We start from the raw sequence: 23,473 nt of genomic DNA on the forward strand, positions 1-23,473 counted from the left end.
GACAGTCCCTCCAAATCAGGGACAGTCCCTCCAAATCAGGGACAGTCCCTCCAAATCAGGGACAGTCGGGAGCTATGCCATTACCGAATAATCGAATCATACATAATGACTCAATGCACACTGCACTGAATGTGCGATTCCTGTACAAATGGCATGCGATGAGGCAGACCGCATCAGTGTGAACCCAGCCTAAAAGAAGATTGTACAAAAAAAGTGATTAGTTAAACCCACAAGTGATTTTTTTTGTTACCACTACTATTCCTTTATAATGAGATTTACAAATGCAGCAATTTAGAAATTAAATGAAAGGTTTAGTGCTGGGAAACACCTTTTTGATAGATAAGTAGTGCATTTTATATAGAAATATATAGATCAGACCAAAATGAGGGACAAATGGGGAGGAAATAGGGACTTTGCTCTGAATGAGGGACAGTTGGGAGCTATCAGCTGGAGGTGTACAGAGGCAAGCTGGGCATGGCACGCAGTCTGCACTGCCACCACTAGGTGTCACCCTCCGCCCCAGCACAGCGCGCGGCCATGTGTTGTGATTGGAGCGAGGCATGCTGGGAGAAGAGGTGCAGACACGTGGTGGAGGTGGCATCGTGGAGCGGTGGGTAGATCAGGGAGTGCGGTGAGTGAAGGAGGTGAGAGCATAGAGATCGCCCATCCTGTTCTCCCTCCTATATATAGTACACGGGCTCTTCTCTGTGCGGAAGTGTATGGGCAGTGCCATGTGTTCTCAGAAATGCTCTGCTATGGATCATGCTGGGATTCTTTGTCATGTATAGGAAATAAAGTCTGGAGGGGAGAGAAGTGTACAGAAGGGGGGAGGGGGTTATACCAGACACTTGTCACCACTAACACCATGACATTGGGTGGAGTGGTGAGGGGTTATGGCTCTGGCAGGTTCTTATTGAAGTCAGTGTCCCCTGTGGAGAGAATTGCCCACTGTTTGTTCTGATGACACCAGGACAGGAAGTGATGAGAAATAGTCACCTGAATGACCCCACAGTATAGATCTCCTTCCTCCATACACAGATTGTAGGGCCCATTAATAGCACCGTGTTGTGATGTCACACATGTGTTGGTGCTCCGCAGTGCTATTAGTTTCAGGTGACAATGTAGAGCTAGGGTTGTCACCTCATCCCTTTAGGGCCGGTTCACACTGCTGCATAGAGTTGCCACCTCATCCCTTTAAACCAGAACACATATGAATCACACAGGTTCTGAGGATAATTTAATGAAGATAAGGCACCAAGTGAGTTTAATCGGCCACAGAACCTATGTAATATGTGTTCGCTTTTAACCGGTTCCCGACCGGCGCACGCCGATGTACGTCGGCAGAATGGCACGGCTGGGCAAATGGGCGTACCCGTACGTCCCTTTAAATTTGCCGCCATGCCATCTCGTGCGCCGGCCTGGGACCTCCGTGAGTCGGGTCGCAGGTCCCGTGGACTCGATCACCGTGGGGATACCCGCGATCGCCGAACGGGGAGATGCAAATGTAAACAAGCATCTCCCCGTTCTGCCTAGTGACAGTGTCACTGTTCTCTGCTCCCTGTGATCGGGAGCAGAGATCAGTGACGTGTCACAGGTAGCCACACCCCCCCCAGTTAGAATCACTCCCCAGGACATACTTAACCCTTACACTGCCCCTTAGTGGTTAACCCCTTCGCTGCCAGTGTCATTTACACAGGAATCAGTGCATTTGTATAGCACTGATTGCTGTATAAATGACAGTGGTCCCAAAAATGTGTCGAAAATGTCTGATAATGTCGCAGTCACAGTAAAAATCGCTGATCGCCACCATTACTAATAAAAAAAAAAAATATTAATAAAAATGTCATAAAACTATCCCCTATTTTGTAAACGCTATCACTTTTGCGCAAACCAATCAAATGCTTATTGCGTTTTTTTTTTTTTTACCAAAAATATGTAAAAGAATACGTATCGGCCTAAACTGAGGAAAAAAAAAATTTTTTAATATATTTTTGGGGGATATTTATTATAGCAAAATCTAAAAAATTATGTGTTTTTTTTTTTTTTCGAAATTGTCCCTCTTTTTTTGTTTATAGAGCAAAAAATAAAAACCGCAGAGGTGATCAAATACCACCAAAAGAAAGCTCTATTTGTGGGAAAAAAAAGACGTCAATTTTGTTTGGGAGACACGTCGCACGACCGCTCAATTGTCAGTTAAAGCGACGCAGTGCCAAATCGCAAAAAGTGCTCTGGTCTTTGGCCAGCAAAATGGTCCGGGGCTTAAGCGGTTAAAGGGATGAGGTGGCAACCCTACTGCTGCGTGGTGCGAGATTGCATGCGATTCGCACTGCTGTGCAAATCACAAGCGTTGTCCATGCGATGCAAATTCAGACCAAACTCGCACAGCACCCTTTTCTTGGTCCGCAGCAGAATCGGATCGCATGGGTGTTCACACCCATGCGATCCGATTTCTGGTGGAATTTGCAGATCGCACTGTGATATGTGAACTGATTTGGGGGGTGTCATTAACTTTTAATTGACATTCCCAGCAGTTTGCATTAAAGCAGTGTGAACTGCCGCCGGGAGACAAGCGATGCGGGAACCCGCATTGGATTCGCAGGGATCGCACATTGCGGCAGTGTGAATCGGCCCTCAAACCTGAACACACATGAATTACACAAGGATGAGCTCAGGCGTGTTCATAAGTCCATGTCCAACCGCTCAGTGTCTGCCAACCCTCTACTTCAATCCCTACACTGGCTCCCAATCACCCAGCGAATTAAATTCAAAATTCTAACCACAACATACAAAGCCATTCACAACTCTGCCCCAAGCTACATCACTAATCTTGTCTCCAAATATCACCCAAATCGACCTCTCCGCTCTTCTCAAGACCTCCTGCTTTCAAGCTCTCTCATCTCTTCCTCCCATGCTCGTCTCCAGGATTTCTCCAGAGCCTCTCCCATCCTCTGGAACTCGCTACCTCCATCTATCCGGCTATCCCCTACTCTTGCTACCTTCAGGCAATCCCTGAAAACTCATCTCTTCAGGAAATCCTATCATGTCTCCAACTAATCTCCTACCACTTCCACCAGCTCATTCCCCACAGTTACAACCTTTTGTACCACTTGCCCCACCATATTAGATTGTAAGCTCTTCTGAGCAGGGCCCTCTTAATCCTATTGTATTGTATTGTATTATAACTTTATTGTCTCCCTTTTATATTGTAAAGCACTGCGTAAACTGTTGGCGCTATATAAATCCTGAATAATAATAATAATAATAATGTGCCTTTCAGGAAGCTGACACTCCACAGCGCTAGTCACAGGTAGTGAGACAGTTCCCAATCTTTGCGGATCAGGAAATGTCTCAGTGCCTGTGATTAGCGCTGCGGAGTGTCAGCTTCTTGGTGGGCACATGGACTTGCGAACTCACCTGAGCTCATCCTGTGTTCTGAGGCTAATTTAATGCAGGTAAGGCACCAAGTGAGTTTAATTAGCCACAGAACCTGTGTAATTATTATGTGTTCGGGTTTAGAGGAATGAGGTGGCAACCCTATGTAGAGCCCCTGTGTTGCAGCGTACAACCTTACTGTGATACGAAACATACTGCTGGTGTGATTGAGGCTCCATTGTGGTTCATTAGGTAGTCCATTCATACAAATCGGTGGCCTTGGTGCAATGCTTGTTAAAGTGGAATTCAAGGATATACATAACTAATAAAACTGCTCCTTCCCCTCCTAACACCGTCCTATACTAACTAACCTGTGTAAGAAAGACATATAGACTTGCCTATTTTCAGCCCACTCCGGTCAGGTCATGTGATCTGGCTCCCCTGTGTCAGTCAGCGGCTGCTGCAGGGGAGAGGAGGGAGCGATGACAACAGATGGGCCAGAGGTGCCTATTGCAGCCATTTGCTAAAATCATTTAAAGTGGATGTAAACCCGAATTTTTTTTTTTTTTATATCATACTGTAGAGCAGGCATATGCAATTAGCGGAGCTCCAGCTGTTGCAGAACTACAAATCCCATGAGGCATAGCAAGATTCTGACAGCCACAAGCATGACACCCAGAGGCAGAGGCATGATGGGACTTGAAGTTTTGCAACAGCTGGAGGTCCGCTAATTGCATATCACTGCTGTAGAGTATAAGATTTCCTATCATTTGAGCCCAGTCTTGCCACACAGAGTTAATCTATCTCTGAGCAATCCTCTTATATTGTTCAGTGAGAGAAATCTTGACAAACTGACAAAAACTTTGTCAGATCCTCCCCCTTGCTGTGAGTGCACTAGCCTAAGACACATGCATGATTTTTTAATTCCCTCCCCCACGCCTTTCTTCAGCAGCTCTGCAAGGATTGGATGTTCCACACCTCAGCATGATTCGGCATGCTGAAGTCATGTGGTTACTTTCCTGTCTTTTCACTGGATGTTAGAGATCATAGCAGAAGTTCAGTTAGAAATACACAGGAGAAAATGCATATTGACAAGGAGAGTGTAGAGGTGGGCGGGGAGTCTACTGACATCACGACTCCACCCACCGAGCTCCAGACAACAGACCCACCCACAGAATCTGCAGTTTTTTGGGTCTCATAACAGACAGAGGGGAGACATTTGACAGGTAAAGATACATGCAGGAGACATGTATATCCTTATAGATAACCCCTATGGCAGTAGTTTAGAAAGGATGACATTGGGTTTACATCCACTTTAAGTTCATTTTTTTCCTCATTAATGTACATACAGCACCCCATATTGACAGAAAAACACAGAATTGTTGACATTTTTGCAGATTTATTAAAAAAGAAAAACCCTTTCTAGAGTTGGCCGTCCGGCCAAACTGAGCTATCGGGGGAGAAGAGCCTTGGTGAGAGAGGTAAAGAAGAACCCAAAGATCACTGTGGCTGAGCTCCAGAGATGCAGTCCGGAGATGGGAGAGAGTTGTAGAAAGTCAACCATCACTGCAGCCCTCCACCAGTTGGGGCTTTATGGCAGAGTAGCCCGACAGAAGCCTCTCCTCAGTACAAGACACATGAAAGCCCACATGGAGTTTGCTTAAAAAAAAAAAAAAACACCCGAAGGACTCCAAGATGGTGAGAAATAAGATTCTCTGGTCTGATGAGACCAAGATAGAACTTTTTGGCCTTAATTCTAAGCGGTATGTGTGGAGAAAACCAGGCACTGCTCATCACCTGTCCAATACAGTTCCAAAAGTGAAGCATGGTGGTGGCAGCATCATGCTGTGGGGGTGTTTTTCAGCTGCAGGGACAGGATGACTGGTTGCAATCGAGGGAAAGATGAATGCGGCCAAGTACAGGGATATCCTGGATGAAAACCTTCTCCAGAGTGCTCAGGACCTCAGACTGGGCTGAAGGTTTACCTTCCAACAAGACAATGACCCTAAGCACACAGCTAAAATAATGATAATAAAGAGTGGCTTCACAGCAACTCCGTGACTGTTCTTGAATGGTCCAGCCAGAGCCCTGACTTAAACCCAATTGAGCATCTCTGGAGAGACCTAAAGATGGCTGTCCACCAACGTTTACCATCCAACCTGACAGAACTGGAGAGGATCTGCAAGGAGGAATGGCAGAGGATCCCCAAATCCAGGTGTGAAAAACTTGAGGCATCTTTCCCAAAAAGACTCATGGCTGTATTAGATCAAAAGGGTGCTTCTACTAAATACTGAGCAAAGGGTCTGAATACTTAGGACCATGTGATATTTCAGTTTTTCTTTTTTAATAAATCTGCAAAAATGTCAACAATTCTGTGTTTTTCTGTCAATATGAGGTGCTGTGTGTACGTTAATGAGGAAAAAAATGAACTTAAATGATTTTAGCAAATGGCTGCAATATAACAAAGAGTGAAAAGTTTAAGGGGGTCTGAATACTTTCCGTCCCCACTGTATATGAAATTTTTTTTTCATACATCATGGGACACAGAGTCAGGCTAATATTCATTACCTGCTGGGTTATACTCCATCATTAGGTGAATGGACACTGGTAGACCAAAGGTCTTCAGACAGGAAGTGATCCCCTATATAACCCCTCCCATGCAGGAAGTACTTTAGTTTTTTTTTTTTTTTTTTACCAGTGTCTGCAAGGTGGATGGCACGGTTTGTTTGAGCTCTCTAGTCCCACATTCGGTTCCAAAAATGAATCATGGGATTGACTGAATGGATCCATTTGACACAAGCTTTTATGCTTAGATAGATGGTACCCGAGCCTCGCAAAGAAGACTCAAGATCCTAAGAGGTTTTGCCTGTAATGTGGCCTCCAGGCGCTGAACCCTGCAGAGTGGAAATCCTGGACACTACAGCGCTAAGGCATTTCCTGCAGGGTGCTGTACAGGTCCAAGGGAGTGGTTCCTAATGCACACGACATGACTTGCTATTAATCCCATGTGTCCCTTATGCTGCTGGCTCGTTTAGCTGAAATTTTTCTCTTTCAATGAATAAGCACTCATCTTGCCTAACCGCACAAGTGCAGTCTGCTGCCTCTTGTAGCAGCAGTTGAGCTTGGTGTTCTGTGATAGAAACAGCGGACTGCACATGTGTGGTTAGGAAAGCCAATTTCTTGTCGTAAGGTGCCGAGGCCATGCAGCCAATGGCAGGATGAAGAGCGGGAGCACAGCATTTTATGTACAGACAGTGTTGTAATGCATGTGTTTTTTTGTTTTTGTTTTTTTATATATGTCAATAACGGTGAACTAATCTTTCAAGTGCACTGAAACTGACCTGGCTGGTGTGAATAGGCCCTTATGAGATGGGTTCAATTAAAAAAAACAAGTTAGAAATATTGGCACCTAATATTTATGTTCTTATGGGTCTCCTTTAAAGTGAACTGGAGAAACACAAAAGCCTCAGTGGCTAACCTCTTACTTTGCTTCTCCTCAGCCACTGCAAGTGTTCCCTGCTTCAGTGTCTGGAATACCTGCTCCCCTTCAGCACACTGTGGTTTCACCTGCCAGCTCATCTGTCACTGCAGTATCTCAAACCTGGTGGTAGGAAACACTGTGTGTAGCACTGTCCACTTAAAGGGTCCTATAAATGTAAAGGCTGGGTTTGAACACACAGGCAGCAAGAAATGTAAATATATACCAATCAGCCATTACTTTATGACCACCAACCTAATATTGAGTAGGTCCCCTTTTGCTGCATTGGTGGGCACAGGTCAGGCTGCACTGATGGGTACTAGTGAGGCTGCTATGATGGGCACTGATAAAGTTGTTAAAATTTATTTTTGTAACTTAAATCTACATAAAACATTTAAGTGTCATTTCATGAGATGATTTATGAGGGTGTTTAGGGCGTTTCTCCACCCAACCCCTACCATGACAACTGGTGGCAAGTAACCCTTAAGGCCTGGCTAGCAGCTCAGGACTTGAAATTTTTAGCCCTGTAGGTGAGTATATATGTTTAAAGCTAAACTCCAGGCACATATGAAATATGCTGCCAGCAATGACAGGGGAGTTCTCTTCTCCTTCATCACTGCTCCATCTGTCTCTGATCCCAAAGATCTGAGGACGCTATCACAGTTTTGTGCTACACCAATGTAGATATGCAAGGTACACTTATGTTTCATTCTATGTGACCAGTCTAAAGGGGCTGTGAATGGGACCAGTTTAGGCCTTTATCTTGATATGTGTAAATAATCATTTTAGTCTTCTCTCAATAGAAAATGCCACGCAGAGCAAGACGGGTGGATGCTGATGACGATGCCGCCATACCCACCAAAAAACAGCCACTATCAACCGATCCTCCTCTGGATTTCACCACACCACAAAGCCTCTTTGAAAGCTTTATTGCCCCAGTGACCAGAGATGAATTCTTCAGCACGTACTGGGAGAAAAAGCCATTGTTAATCCAGCGCAGTGACCCCAATGTGCAGAGTTACTACCGGTCTCTCTTCCCGATGCAAGACTTGAAACTTGCCAGCGGGCAAGGGATCTACTACAGCAGAGATGTGAACCTGTGCAAGTGTAAGGATGGGAAGAAGGTGCTTTTACCTAGACGGGGAAAAGCCAACTACACAGAGATCATGAAGGATTTCCGAAATGCCAAGGCCACCATACAGTTTCATCAGCCCCAAAGATACAATGTAAGAACATGGTCCGTAGTTCTTTCTTTTGCAGGAATAAATGTCACATTTTGGACACAGCAGACCATGGAAGATAATGTGTAATTCTATATAACAAATGTTTAATTTTGTTCATACTGCAGTAGCAGACTATATAATAAAAGAAAGGTTTAGGTATGCCAGGCAGTAGGGTTTTTTTTTTATATTTAATGCTGGAGAGTTAAACCCCTGACTGTTTCTTATATATGTCAGAACGTCTGCGAGATATCAGTTCTGGAGTTTTTGGTTCTTCACTCCTGCTGTGGCCATTATGAGGTTTTTTCCCATTCTTCTAGTTATCTTTCTTTATTTTCAATTGTAGTCAGGGATATCAAAACTCAGAGGAAGACCGTAAGACCCCTTTCACACTGGGGCGGTTTGCAGGCGGTATTGCGCTAAAAATACCGCCTGCAAACCGCCCCTAAACAGCCTCCGCTGTTTGTTCAGTGTGAAAGCCCGAGGGCTTTCACACTGAAGCGGTGCGCAGGCAGGACGGTGAAAAAAGTCCTGCAAACCGCTTTTTTGGAGCGGTGAAGGAGCTGTGTATTCACTGCTCCTTCACCGCTCCTGCCCATTGAAATCAATGGTAAAGCGCGGCTATACCGCGGCCATACCGCGGCTATAGCCGCACTGTACGAGGGATTTTAACCCTTTTTCGGCCGCCAGCGGGGGTTAAAACCGCACCGCTAGCGGCCGAATACCGCTGCAAGAACGACGGTACAGCAGCGCTAAAAATAGCGCTGTTGTACCGCCGACGCCCCCACCGCCCCAGTGTGAAAGGGGCCTAACGGTTTTGGGAATTGCAGCAGGAAGTTCTTGGTGATGATTATTACATATATAGAAAGTACTGACTACCTATTATTAAAATATTACTTTTTGGTATACTAACCCTTAAGGCTCGGTTCACATCTATGCAGTTTGCGATTTGTGCATTTTGCTGTGCGTTTTGTCTTTTTTTTTGCACACGTGATTTTACTGTGTTTTGTATGATTTTTTTTTTTTTGGTTTATTTCTTGGGCAGATTAAAAAAACGCATATTGCAGCAAAAACGCAATACATGCTTTTATGCAGCTTCTCCATTGGAGTCTATAGTACCAAAAAAAGCATAGTTTTGCATTTTAAAATGTCCCTGACCCTTTCCAAAAATGCAGCGGCTGAAAAAAGCATAGATGTGTACATGTCCCATAGGAAACCATGTTAAATGGACTGTAGTGCGTTCCTGTAAAAGAACCAAAAAAACACATTGGTGTGAACTGAGCCTTAAACCTGCCAAACCGTCATCTAAATAGAACCATTCACATTTCAGCTGTAAGGGCTTAATCACACATAAGGCTGTTATTCCTGGTATTTAAACAAGCAATGATGAGGCAATGTCACCCCACGCTGCTTTTTTATTTTTTTTTCTAACACTTTTTATTGACAAGTGTGTAAAACATTAGACATACAGGGGGTCCCCTACTTACAAACATCCGACTTACAAACGACTCCTACTTACAAACGGAGGGAGACAACAGGAAGTGAGATGAAATCTACCCCTAGTAAGGGAAATTCACTCCTGTAAGAGTTAATATGGGAAAAAGGTGTCTCCACTGATGCTTTATCACCTATCCTTATTTCCCTAATAACCCCAAATTTTCAAAATCCAATTGTCATTGGGACAGAAAGTGAGGTGAAATCTTCTGAACAGGGGCACAGACAGCAAAACAAATGTTGCAGGGGTGATAACCCTTCCCTATGCTATCTACAAAACTTAAAAATTGATTTTTTGGCTGGAGCTACACTTAAAAAATTTACCTGTTTCGACTTACAAACAGATTCAACTTAAGAACAAACCTAAAGTCCCTATCTTGTTTGTAACCCGGGGACCCCCTGTATTCAGTAAATATGCTCAACATGAGCACCACACTGCTTGTTTTAATCCTCAAAATGCCAGACCACCATGCCACAACCCCATGTGAAGCTCACATTTGTGGCTTAGCCCCATTCACTTTAATTGGTCGTGTTTAGTGGCGGTACCACCCTTGGAATGCAAAACGCTGTTCAATTTTTTGCCATGAAAAGCATTGTGGCCGTGGCATAGACACAGCCCTAAGCGGCTGCATTCTGTGTTTAGGTGGGCAGTCAAGTGGTGGTAAATCTGACTCTTTTTAGCCACCCCCTATCCAAAGAATTTCTGTAGGTTTGGCTAAAGCAGAGTTAAAGCCTCTATCAAGTTTTTATTACCCTGTGTCTTTAGCTGGGGAGGCTTTCCCTATACTGTGTGGCAGTGGGAGTTTAATCTCTGATAAAAGCCTTCTACGTTCATGTGGATGCCATTGGTGCAAGGTTCGGGGACAGATCAGGTGATTATATAAGGTAAAAACCTCTGTCGTTTTTAAAAGATTTTTTTTTTTCAAACATTGCTTTCCCTCTAATACGTCTCCCTCTGTACAGGACAAGCTGTGGCAGATCATGGAGAAGCTTGAATGTTTCTTTGGTACACTCGTTGGATGTAATGTGTATATCACACCATCAGGTTCTCAGGGTCTGCCCGCTCACCATGATGATGTAGAGGTAAGCTGTTTTATGTAGTGTATTGTATGTGATTGACTTTTTAGAAAGGTTTCTAACAGTGCTCCCAGGTAGAAATGCACACAATGGAGGGTGGGACAGACGAGGCTGCCATTAAAATAATGTATTTGTTTGCCTATATCCTGCTGGTTTAGTGCATTTCTGTGTCTCATTGTCCTGTTTCATCTTCTGTCCGATGCAGCAGTCAGACTCATGGAAGCATACAAAGGTAGAGTACAAAGGTAGAGTAGGGGAAGTTGGAGATCCATGGGGCCCAGTATACAATGCTGGTCTTTTTGAGAAATTTGTGTTTACTAGAGGTGGAGGAACAGGGGGATAAGTATTTACAGATGCAAAAGCCCCTGTTTTGGAGGGTTCATTCCTACCAATTTCATTGCTGCTCTGAAGTATGTAGAATGAACCAGCAAGGATGGGAGAGGAGCTGTCCAAAATGATTCACAGCCAGAATGGCAGAGGTACTATATGATAATGATCTACAGCAAAGTTGGATGTGTTGCTATTCAATATGATCCACAGCAGAAATGGGAAAGGTTCTGTCTGATAATGATCCACTGCAAAGATCAGAGAGGTGCTCCCAGATCCTAGACTGGCCTCTCCTGCACATGGACAGCTTTGGTGCTGGACATGATAGTCAATCTCCACTCTTCATTGAAAATAAGAAATGATCAGCCACACTCCAATTAGCTCTTCTTGCAGTATTTTTAACCCCTTAGTGCCGGAGGGTAAAACAAATGTTAATGCCTGAACATAATTTTGCTACTTTGACATATGTTAGTAAAACTGCATCTATCATTGCAACTACTTTGGGTATCCAGGTGGATTATACCTTGTTTTTTTTTTCAGGACAAATCAGACCTTTTTTTGGTGGTAAATGGTGACGAATATTTCCTGATTGTTTTTTTTTTTTTTTTTTTTTTTTTTATTATCGAAGAAATACTGGCCCAAAAAATTTTTGTAATTTAGCTGTATATTTCTTGCTACTATCATAACCTACCACCAAAGAACAACCCAAAAATAATTCTCCTGCTCCTGACAATTGCAGCGATACCACATATGTGTATGTTGTTTATACCTGTAGTACAGCCCAGAAACAATAGTGCACATTTCTCTTTTTTTATCCCACCTAAAAAACATTGATACTAATTAATTTTTTTAATCCTGCCCAAAACATACTGACCATGACCTTTGACCCTTAATTGACCCAAACACTAATCCTGGCACTGACCTAGATCAAACCTTGATCTAGTTTATTTTTTCTGTAACTGATCACTGTGATATCCACTCCCAGCAATCAGATGACCCTGCATTGGTACCCATGCTGTACTGCGTGCTCCCAGCACAAAGACAGATCTGCATATATATGGCCCCAAGAATAAAGGCCCACTTCCATGAAGTTGCATATATGTGTACTGTTGGCTCAAAGGGGTTAATAGTCAACACGTTTGACTGCATACAGCGATCTCTCCACCCAAAATCAGCCTTCCCTGACATGTTTCACCACTCCTGGTGGTAGAGAGCGACCCCCCATACTTCACCTTCGCTTATCTTTGCGGGCAAGCCAGGAGTTGTAAAATGTGTCAAGGAAGGCTGGTTTTGGGTTGGAGACATCACTGTATGCAGTCAAAAGCATTCATTTTTAAAAAATGTTACAAGAAGACCTCATTGGCGTACGGTTGATTTTTTTTTTTTTTTTTTCCTATTTTCAGTAGGAGAGGTGCTGTTTGATGATTCACAGCAAAGCCTTTAAGGAAAGTTACAGGGGCCAGGACAGAGCTCAGGAAAACTTCTCCATACCTTGCTTGCTTGGTGTTGTATTCTGTGACCGAGTGCAGGAGACCTATGAGAAAGCATCTCTGCACCCAACTTCTGAGCAGTTCTGCCATGGACCATCACTTCTCACATCTCTGGGGCAGTAAAAGGAGGCATAGGAGTAGATTTACTAAAACGGGTACACACAGAATCTGGTGCAGCTGTGCATGGCAGCCAATCTGCTTCTAACTTCAGCTTGTTCAATTAGGCTTTGCCAATAAAACCTGGAAGCTGATTTGTTTCTATGCAGTGCGGCACCAGACCTTGCACTCTCCAGTTTTAGTTAAACTCCCCCATACCGTGCTGGGAATCCCATCTGTACATATTTCATGTTTTTTGGTAATCTATCCAGTTTGCACTAGGTGGCAGTATAACCCAGCAGCTGTACAGTTGTGCTCATAAGTTTACATACCCTGGCAGAATTTGATTTCTTGGCCATTTTTCAGAGAATATGAACGATAACCCAAAAACTTTTCTTTCACTCATGGTTAGTGTTTGGCTGAAGCCATTTAATATCAATCAACTGTGTTTACTCTTTTTAAATCATAATGACAAGAGAAACTACCCAAATGACCCTGATCAAAAGTGTACATACCCCAGTTCTTAATACCGTATATTGCCCCCTTTAACATCAATGACAGCTTGAAGTCTTTTGTGGTATTTGAGGACGATAGGGATGTACTGAAACATATCGGCCGAAAATGGCGTTTTCGGCAATTTGCTGAAAGAGAAATGTTGCCAAAAATGGCGCCGAAAAAAGGGACGGGGCCATCCCGCCGGGTGCCGCACATGCCTCATCCTGGCGTGCCCCTCAGAGTCTCCCCTCCCTCCTCCTCCTCTCACTCCTGTCCTGCACAGCCTCCCCAGTGCTTGGTAATGAATGTCACACTCACATGCTGTGTGTGAGAGCTGGATCTGAATCGCCGTGCAGCCGATGTAACGATGTCCCGCCTCCTAGACCGCCTCTTGTGATAGACGGCCTGTGATCCAATGCTAGGAATCATTGTGCCGTGTGTCATAGGAGGGGGGACATCGGCTGCACGGCAATTCAGATCCAGCTCTGACACACAGTGTGTGAGCGTGACATTCATTACCAAGCACTGGGGAGGCTGTGTAGGACAGAAGTGGGAGGAGGGAGGGGGGACACTGAGGGGCGTACCGGGATGAAACTGGCTGCACGGCGATTCAGATCCAGCTCTGACACATAGCGTGACATCGCATTACTGGGCACTGGGGAGGCTGCATAACATGGGCACTGGCAGGCTGTACATGATGGGCACTGGCGGGCTGCTGCATCTGATGGGCATGGGCATTGGTGAGGTTGCATGGCATGGGCACTGGCGTGGCTGCTACATATGGACACAGGCACTGGTGAGGCTGCATGACGGGCACAGACAGGCTGCTCTAACTGACTGGTAGGCTACATCTGACAGGCACTTGTGAAGCTGCATTTGATGGACACTCGTGAGGCTGCATTGATCTCCTGTACCACGTCTGCAGTCTCTGACCATCTCCTGTAATGTGTCTGCAGTCTCTGACCATCTCCTGTACCATATCCCCAGTCTCTGACCATCTCCTGTACCATGTCCTCAGTCTCTGACCATTTCCTGTAATGTGTCTGCAGTCTCTTACAATCTCCTGTATCATGTCTGCAGTCTCTGACCATGTCCCCAGTCTCTGACCATCTCCTGTATAAAAATATTTTTTAAAAACAGGCACTTTCGGTATCGGTTTCGGTTTTTGGGCCTAGTGTATTTTTCATTTTTGGTATCAGTTTCAGCACCAAAAAACCCATTCGGTGCATCCCTAGTGGATGAGGCTCTTTATCTTCTCAGATGGTAAAACTGCCCATTCCTCTTGGCAAAAGCCTCCAGTTCCTGTAATTTCTTGGCTCAATGATATTCAGGTCAGGAGACTGACATGGCTACTCTAGAACCTTTACTTTATTCTGCTGTAGCCAATGACAGGTCGACTTGACCTTGTGTTTTGGATCATTGTCATGTTGGAATGTCCAAGTACGTCCCATGTGCAGCTTTCTGGCTGATGAATGCAAATTTTTCTCCAGTATTTTTTGATAACATACTGCATTCATCTTGCCATCAATTTGACCAAATTTCCTGTCCTTTTGTAGCTCATACATCCCCAAAACATCAGCGATTCACCTCGGTACTTTTCATCATAGGCCTTGTTGACTCCTCTCCAAATGTAGCATTCATGGTTGTTACCAAAAAGCTCAATTTTGGTCTCATCACCCCAAATGACTTTGTGCCAGAAGTTTTGAGGCTTGTCTCTGTGCTGTTTGGCATATTGTAAGCGGGATACTTTGTAGCATTTGCGTAGTAATGGCTTTCTTCTGGCGACTCGACCATGCAGCCCATCTTTCTTCAAGTGCCTCCTTATTGTGCATCTTGAAACAGCCATACCACATGTTTTCAGAGAGTCCTGCATTTCACCTGAAGTTATTTGTGGGTTTTTCTTTGCATCCCGAACAATTTTCCTGGCAGTTGTGGCTTAAATTTTAGTTGGTCTACCTGACCGTGGTTTGGTTTCAACAGAACCCCTCATTTTCCACTTCTTGATTAGAGTTTGAACACTGCTGATTGGCATTCTCAATTACTTGGATATCTTCTTATATCCCTTTCCTGTTTTACACAGTTCAACTACCTTTTCCCACAGACCCTTTGACAATTCTTTTGCTTTCCCCGTGACTCAGAATCCAGAAATGTCAGTACAGCACTGTATGAAAGATGCAAGGGTCTGTCAGGAGTCCAGAAATGCATTGATCTTTTATACACACACACACTAATTACAAGCAAACAGATCACAGGTGAGGATGGTTACTTTTAATAGCCATTCAAACCCCTTTGTGTCAACTTTTGTGCATGTTATCAGGCCAAAATCACCAGGGTATGTAAACTTTTGATCAGGGTCATTTGGGTAGTTTCTGTTGCCATTATGATTTAATTTAAAAAGTGTAAATACAGTTGATTCATAATAAATGGCTTCAGCCAAACTCTGACCATGAGTGAAAGAACTGTTTTTGTGTTATTATTCATATTCTCTGAAAAATGGCCAAGAAATTATAAATTCTGCCAGGGTATGTACATTTATGAACACAAATGTATGTACAGCATGGTGGAAATAGCTCATCTTTTCACAAAACACACTTTAAAAACTACATTTTTATAATCCCGTTAAACTTGAGTGAAAACATTTGCGCTTTTATCTAAGAAGTAGCATTTCCTCTTCACCTTTTTAGTAAATTGGGACTAGAACACTTAATACAATTAATTAGTTGCATTTTAACTTGCAGTGTTTAAAAGCGCAGCAGTAAATTATTAAATGGAACTACCCAGATCTAACACACGTATTTACCAAGCCTTAAAAAGACATTTCCTGCTTTTCTTGACTTCTTCAACATTTTACTTTGCTCCAATTGTAGTTGTTGAGCTAATTTATCAAAAGGCAAAGAAGAAGTCATTAGAGATGTTTTAATGAAGACTTGTGAAGTGAAAATTAAAGGATCATTTAAAAAAATCCTCAGATCTTCTGTCTGATAGTTTTCTTCCTCCCAAATGAAACCTAGATCTTACAAAATACAAGGCAGGACACAGTGAATATTTTAAATAAGGAACCACTGGGTAATCCTGCTACCTTCAGGAGTAGAATGCTAGGTACAAACACAAAAAACAGCTTAGGGGTGCCCCCTGCTGTTTACCCTGGCTTTGCCTGCTGGTAACAGCGCTATATTTTTTGCTTAGCTTTTAGAAGTTAGGACCTCAGAATCCCAGCTGCAATTCCTTTTTCCCCTTTCGTTAGCAGCATACGTTTCAGTGGGGAAAAGGCATGTAGTAGAGTGTACTGATCCAATGGTGACAGCAGGGCAACTCTGCCTCATCTGCCCACGGATCCTTGATCCACTTCCTGTTCTGAGGACGCAGTAGTTGCAGCCGAACCTGCCGTGTCGGGGAACTGCATGTACTCTGTTGCCAGTCTTGGGAGGCTATAATAGTTTATAATATCCAGCTTGTCATTTAGCCTGCAGTTGATTAAAGAGTCCACCAATTATATGAAAAAAGAAAAAAAAACCCTAAAAGATAGGGGGCTGGGGAGCATTCCAGCGTGGATTCTGAGGTCCTAACTCCTGATGCTGAGCCAAAAGATGGGGCTATTTCCATCAGGAGAGGGTTAAGCACCAGCATGGGCTGCCCCTAGGCTGTTTTTATTTTTTTTGTGTCTGTACCTAGTGTCCTATTCCTGCAGGTGGCAGTATAACCCAGTGGTTCCAGATCTTCACTGTGTCCTTCAGTAAACACAGAAAAGGATTTTACTTGTCAGTGCAAAAATTCTCTTTATTCCTCTTGAAATTGTGTATCTCTGTAAAATCACCGTAACTTGAATTCATTGGCTGCATTCTTATGAGGTGCATACATATTGGCTAGTTTGTTTGTTATAGGTGGCATTAGATTACCAACACCATTACACTGTGTATTGTTCCTTTTTTTTTTTTTTTTTTATACGACTATAATGAGCCCAGTTATGTCAGTAGCATTGCTGGCTAAAACATTTTATCTTCTCTTTTGTCAAAAGATAATTTTCTTTATCGTACATCACGGGACACAGAGCCATAGTTATTAACTATATGGGTATGTAGGCACCTTCAGGTGATGGACACTGGCACACCCAAGACAGGAAGTTCACTCCCTATATAACCCCTCCTCCTACCAGGAGTACCTCAGTTTTTTCGCCAGTGTCTAAGGTGTTGGTCATGAGTGAATATGTGCTCTAAAGAGCTCCGCTGGAGGGATCCCTATTGGATTTAAACAGCCTCCACTGACCGGATCCATCCAAAGTGCCACTGAGGCCAAGGTGGATGGTACCCGAGTCTCAGATAAGAAGAACGAGGTTTTGCCAGTAACACCTCTCCTTGGAGGGCTGGACCCCGGGACCCAGTGCTTTGGTCATGCTCACATTACCTAAAGTTTTTCCTGGCGGGGTGCTATACAGGTCCAAGGGAGTGGAACCCCCATAAAAAGGGACCCAGTCCTTGAAGGTTTGCTAAACGCAGCCCGCCGTGATGGGTGAAGATTGGATCTGTCTTATATCAGCAGAAATCCTGCGGTGAGGATAAGGTAAGGGAAGAAGCCTAGGAACGGTAAAAAGTTCACCTATGGTTTTTCTTCCTTGGGAAAAATGTTGTCATGCCTTAAATCTCCACTAGAGGAAGTAAATGCACATACCTTAGTAAGTTGTCCCTCACTTCATCTCAGTGTCATAGCTTGTGTGTGGACTCAGCTACAGCTTGTCTCAGTGGGGGTTCCTCATGTAGGTAAGAGATATGTCATACTGCACGTCTCCCCCCTGGGAGAAGTAAAAGGATAGGGAATGTTGAACAATGGTTTTGCTCCCCCTGCAACCCCCCCCCCACGGGAGGTGCGGCGGCTCCCTTTTGCGCTAAAGTTTCCCCTGCTCTGATCACCATTAGGCCCTGCCTCCCCTCCTGCTGGGTCTGCTGAGTGGCAGATCCGAATATCGCGCGCGTGTGGGGGAACTAGTTGAAATTAAAAAAGGAGGGGGGGGGGCCGGGGCGCGGCGCCGTGTGCGGAACGTAGCGTCCACAAGGACACACAGCACAGGCGCAGGGAGGAAGCTGAGTACAAAGAGCAGACTCTCCTCAGCCGGATGGCTGGAGAGCACGCTGGCTGATCACACAGGACACAGGAGCGGTGGGGCACGTAAGGGCTGCATGTTCCCAATAGAGGAAAGACGTTTTTTCCCAGAGCTAGGCTGAACTTTTATTAGCGGCATTTGCTAGACTATTGTTCAGCAAATAGTGCATTTAAATAGTGCCTCTGCTTTTGTGCTTAGGACTATGCCTCCCAAAAAGCCCAGTATAAACACCTCAAAAAAGGTACCAAAAACATCACCCCCAGGCACTGAAGACTCTAGTCATGCCTCCACACTGTCAGAAGTGGCTAGCCAGGGTGAGTCATTGGAACCAGTTGGTGTTGCAGCTGCTTCTCATATCTCAGCCCCCGTATACGTGACTGAAGATGCGTTTTCCTCCGCCCTGTTGGGGTTAGAGGAAAGACTAGCGGATTTAATCGCATCCTCCATCCAAAGGGTTAGGAAGCGTGGTAGATCCCCCTCCCCCACCTCAGACCCTTTACCAAGGGAACAGTGGTTAGAGGATGAGGTGTTACCCTCAGGCGATCAGGAGGAAAGACAATCCGATGACTCCTCTGCGGAGGAAACAACGGTGGATAAACCCTTTTCAGCCTCGCAATCTGAGAAATTGCTGGTACAATCTCTTATGGAAATGGTTCGTTCTGCTTTCAAGCTGCCCCTAACTGAGTCAGCTGAAAGTTCAATTTCTTCTTTGGGTTCCTTAAAAACTCTGCAGGCTTTGCATGCGTTTCCTGTCCATGCATTACTAGAACAGCTTATTTATGCTGAATGGGATCATCCAGATAAGCATTTTCTACCTCCAAAGAGATTCTCAGTACTCTATCCCATGGAGGAGAAATTCACGAAAAGATGGAATGTACCAGCAGTTGACGCTGCTATATCCAGTATGAATAAAAGTCTAACTTGTCCAGTAGACAATGCTCAAATGCTTAAGGATCCAACAGATAAAAGGTTGGAATTCCTGTTAAAATCCTTTTTTTTTTGGCAGGTGCAGTTACGCAGCCTGCAGTCGCTGCAATAGGCATCTGTCATTCCCTAAAAGACCAGTTTAGACAGGTCCTTAAGGAGGTTCCTATACAACGAGCCCAGGATTTGGCCGAACTGCCAAGAGCATTATGTTTTGCCATAGACGCCATTAAAGATTCTATTCACCAGGCGTCTCGCCTTGCGCTTGTGCTAGTACACATGCGTAGGATCCTGTGGTTGAAAAATTGGTCAGCCGAAGCACCATGCAAATCCTGACTGGTTTTCCTTTTTGGAGATGATTTGGACAAACACATCCTAAGGATTTCAAGTGGGAAAAGTACTCTTTTGCCAGTCAAAAGAAGGAATAAATGCCCTTCATTTAAGCAGGCTCCTTCTCCAGCGCCAGGGGCATCTGCCTCTAGGCAGTCGCGACGACCTCCGCCGTCAGAGTCTAGAGGAAAGCCCCAGGCTCAGAAGTCCTGGGGCGGAAACCTGCAAAGCAGAATTCTAAAGCCTCATTATGAAGGGGTGGGGGGAAGACTTCTGCAGTTCTCAGAAGTCTGGCAAGAGGAAATTCAGGACAGATGGGTCATCTCCACGATAACTCTAGGGTTCAAACTGGATTTTCGAGAGTTTCCACCACCCCGTTTTCTGAGGTCAAACATTCCCAAAGATCCAGAGAGAAAGCAATCTCTGTTTCGGGCATTAGACCAATTACTGGCTCAGGGGGTGATCATGCAAATCCCCATGGAAGAGCAAGGTTTGGGGTTCTAGTCAAACCTCCTTACGGTACGAAAACCAATTGGAGATGTTAGACCCATTCTAGATCTAAAGAATCGAAATCAGTTCCTGAAGGTCCGCTCTTTTCACATGGAGTCGATCAGGTCAGTGGTTTCTATCCTACAAGGAGGAGCACTTCTGGTGTCTATCGACATCAGGGATGCATATCTGCATGTTCCTATATTTCCCGCTCACCAAAGGTTTCTGCGGTTCGAGGTAGAAATGCATCACTTTCAATTTGTAGCCTTGCCCTTCGGGCTGGCTACTGCACCCCGGGTATTTACAAAGGTTCTGGCTCCACCTCTAGCCAGGCTAAGGGCGCAGGGCATAACAGTCTTGGCATACTGGGACGATTTATTGCTAATAGACCAGTCGGTGGCCCGTTTGGAGCAAAGCGTGCGCATTACAACCAAATACCTGGAAAATCTAGGTTGGATTCTCAACCTAGAGAAGTCTTCCTTAAAACCGCTAAAAAAGGCTGGAGTACTTGGGTCTGATCATAGACACAGCCCAGAAAAAGGTGTTCTTGCCTCAGGCAAAGATTAACGCCATAAGAGAGCTGGTGCTCAGGTTGAAAAAATATCCCTTCATTTGCCTTTGCATGAGGTTGTTAGGAAAGATGGTGGCTTCATTCGAAGCAGTTCCCTAAGCCCAGTTCCATTCAAAACTGTTGCAAAACAGTATCCTGTCTGCTTGGAACAGAACGATTCAAGCATTAGATTTGCCTGTGCGGCTGTCCCCAAGGATGTCCCAGAGGCTCAATTGATGGATGGTGATCCGGAATCTGCGGAACGGAAAATTCTTCAGACCAGTTATCCGGAAGGTGGTAACGACAGATGCCAGCCTTTCAGGTTGGGGAGCAGTACTAGAAAAGACGACTGTCCAGGGATAGTGGTCAAGAACCGAAAGAACTTTGCCAATCAATATCCTAGAGATTCAGGCAGCGCGTCTGGCTCTGAAGGCCTGGACATTCAGGTTACGGGGCTGTCCTGTCAGGATCCAATCCGACAATGTCACGGCTGTGGCTTATATCAATCACCAAGGAGGCACCCAGAGTCTCGCAGCACAGAGAGAGGTGAACCATATCCTAACTTGGACAGAAAGGAATGTTCCATGCCTATCGGCAGTTTTCGTTCCAAGAGTAGAGAATTGGCAGGCGGACTACTTGAGCCGCCAGCAGTAGCTCCCGGAGGAATGGTCCCTTCACCCCGACATTTTTCTGGCTGTTTGCCAAAGATGGGGGACTCCGGACGTAGATCTTCTGGCATCCAGGTTCAACATGAAATTAGTCAACTTTGTGTCCAGGACAAGGTATCCACTCGCGTGCGGAACAGATGCGTTGGTGACCCCGTGGGACCAGTTCTCACTGATTTATGCATTCCCCCCCTATTCAGTTGCTGCCACGACTTCTTTGCAGGATCAAACTGGTAATTTTTGTAGCCCCAGCATGGCCCAGAAGGTCCTGGTATGCAGAAATCGTAAAGATGGCAGTGGGGGATCCATGGTCCCTTCCACTACGTCCGGACCTACTCTCACAGGGGCTGATATTCCATCCTACCTTACGAACTCTAAATTTAACGGCTTGGCTATTGAAACCCACATTCTGAAGAAACGTGGGCTATTCGGGTCCGTTATCTCTACCTTGATTAATGGAAGGAAGCCAGCTTCCAGAATCATATATTATAGAGTCTGGAGGGCTTATGTTTCCTGGTGTGAATCCAAGGGTTGGCACCCTCAGAATTATATTATAGGCAGAATTCTTGCCTTTCTACAATTAAGGGTGGAAATGAAGCTGGCCTTGAGTACTATTAAGGGCCTAGTCTCGGCCTTATCAGTCTTATTTCAAAGACTGCTTGCTTCGCATTCTTTGGTCCGGGTTTTTATGTGGGTGATGCGCCTTAATCCGCCAGTTAGATCACCTTTGAACCCTTGGGACTTGAACTCAGTTTTGTCAGTGTTGCAAAAACAGCCCTTTGAACCGATACAGCATACTCCCTTAGTCCTTCTGACAAGGAAGTTAGTGTTCTTGGTCGCTATATCCTCAGCAAGGAGGGTTTCGGAATTGGCTGCTCTTTCTTGTAAAGAGCCATATTTGATTATTCACGAGGACAGGGTCGTGTTGCGTCCTCATCCAAGTTTTCTGCCTAAAGTGGTCTCGGGTTTTCACCTGAACCAAGATATTGTCCTATCGTAGTTTTTTCCAAAACCATGTTCTAGGGAAGAGAAGTCACTACATTGTCTTGATGTGGTGAGAGCGGTCAGAACCGGAAGACTGAGGTCTTATTTGTGCTGCCAGAAGGTCCTAGGAAAGGACAGGCAGCGTCGAAATCCACTGATTCTAAGTGGATTCGGCAGGTTATAATTCAGGCTTATGGTTTAACCACTTACCCACTGGGCGCTTAAATCCCCTTCCTAACCAGACCAATTTTCAGCTTTCGGTGCTCTTACATTTTGAATGACAATTACTCAGTCATGCAACACTGTACCTATATGTAATTTTTGTCCTTTTTTTCACACAAATCTAGTTTTCTTTTGGTGGTATTTAATCACAGCTGTTTTTTTTAATTTTTTGCGCTATAAAAGAAAAAAAGACCAAAAGTTCTATAAAAAAATTGCATTTTTCTTCGTTTCTGTTATAAAATTTTGCAAATTAGTAATTTTTCTTCATATATTTTGGCCAAAATTTATATTGCTACATACAGTATCTCACAAAAGTGAAGTAGTGAGTGTACAGCTTGTATAACAGTGTAAATTTGCTGTCCCCTCAAAATAACTCAACACACAGCCATTCAAGTCTAAACCACTGGCAACAAAAGTGAGTACACCCATAAGTGAAAATGTCTAAATTGGGGCCAAAGTGTCAATATTTTGTGTGGCCACCATTATTTTCCAGCACTGCCTTAACCCTCTTGGGCATGGAGTTCACTAGAGCTTCACAGGTTGCCACTGGAGTCCTCTGCCACTCCTCCATGACAACATCATGGAGCTGGTGGATGTTAGAGACCTTGCGCTGCTCCACCTTCCATTTGAAAATGCCCCACAGATGCTCAATAGGGTTTAGGTCTAGAGACCTGCTTAGCCAGTCCATCACCTTTACCCTCATCTTCTTTAGCAAGGCAGTGATTGTCTTGTATGTGTGTTTGGGGTTGTTATCATGTTGGAATACTGCCCTGAAGCCCAGTCTCCAAAGAGAGGGGATTATGCTCTGCTTCCGTATGTCATAGTACATGTTGGCATTCATGGTTCCTTCAATGAACTGTAGCTCCCCAGTGCCGGCAGCACTCATGCAGCTCCAGAACATGACACTCCCACCACCATGCTTAACTGTAGACAAGACACACTTATTTTTGTACTCCTCACCTGGTTGCCGCCACACATGCTTGACACCATCTGAACCAAATAAGTTTATCTTGGTCTCATCAGACCACAGGACATGGTACCAGTAATCCATGTCCTTAGTCTGCTTGTTTTCAGCAAACTGCGGCTTTCTTGTGCATCATCTTTAGAAGAGGCTTCCTTCTGGGACAACAGCCATGCAGACCAATTTGATGCAGAGTGCAGCGTA

The 23,473-nt window shown here is 44.6% G+C and overlaps 1 protein-coding gene across 3 annotated transcripts in view; it reads left to right on the forward strand.

Annotated features, from left to right (window-relative positions):
• The first annotated feature begins 505 nt into the window (after nt 1-505).
• RIOX2 (ribosomal oxygenase 2) overlaps nt 506-23,473 on the forward strand; it is a 46,883-nt gene continuing 23,915 nt past the window's right edge. Inside the window, exons 1-3 of one of the 3 annotated variants that reach the window (XM_073616982.1) lie at nt 506-631; nt 7,654-8,076; nt 10,528-10,647. In XM_073616982.1, the coding sequence (XP_073473083.1) occupies nt 7,657-8,076; nt 10,528-10,647 (540 nt within the window). In that variant the 5' untranslated portion in view covers nt 506-631; nt 7,654-7,656. Of the gene's footprint in view, nt 645-7,653; nt 8,077-10,527; nt 10,648-23,473 lie in introns of all 3 variants that reach the window. The other 2 variants (XM_073616984.1, XM_073616983.1) reach the window with 2 other exon arrangements.

This window comes from Aquarana catesbeiana, linkage group LG02, assembly GCF_042186555.1.
Source record: "Aquarana catesbeiana isolate 2022-GZ linkage group LG02, ASM4218655v1, whole genome shotgun sequence".
In the NCBI taxonomy this organism is placed as follows: Eukaryota; Metazoa; Chordata; class Amphibia; order Anura; family Ranidae; genus Aquarana; species Aquarana catesbeiana.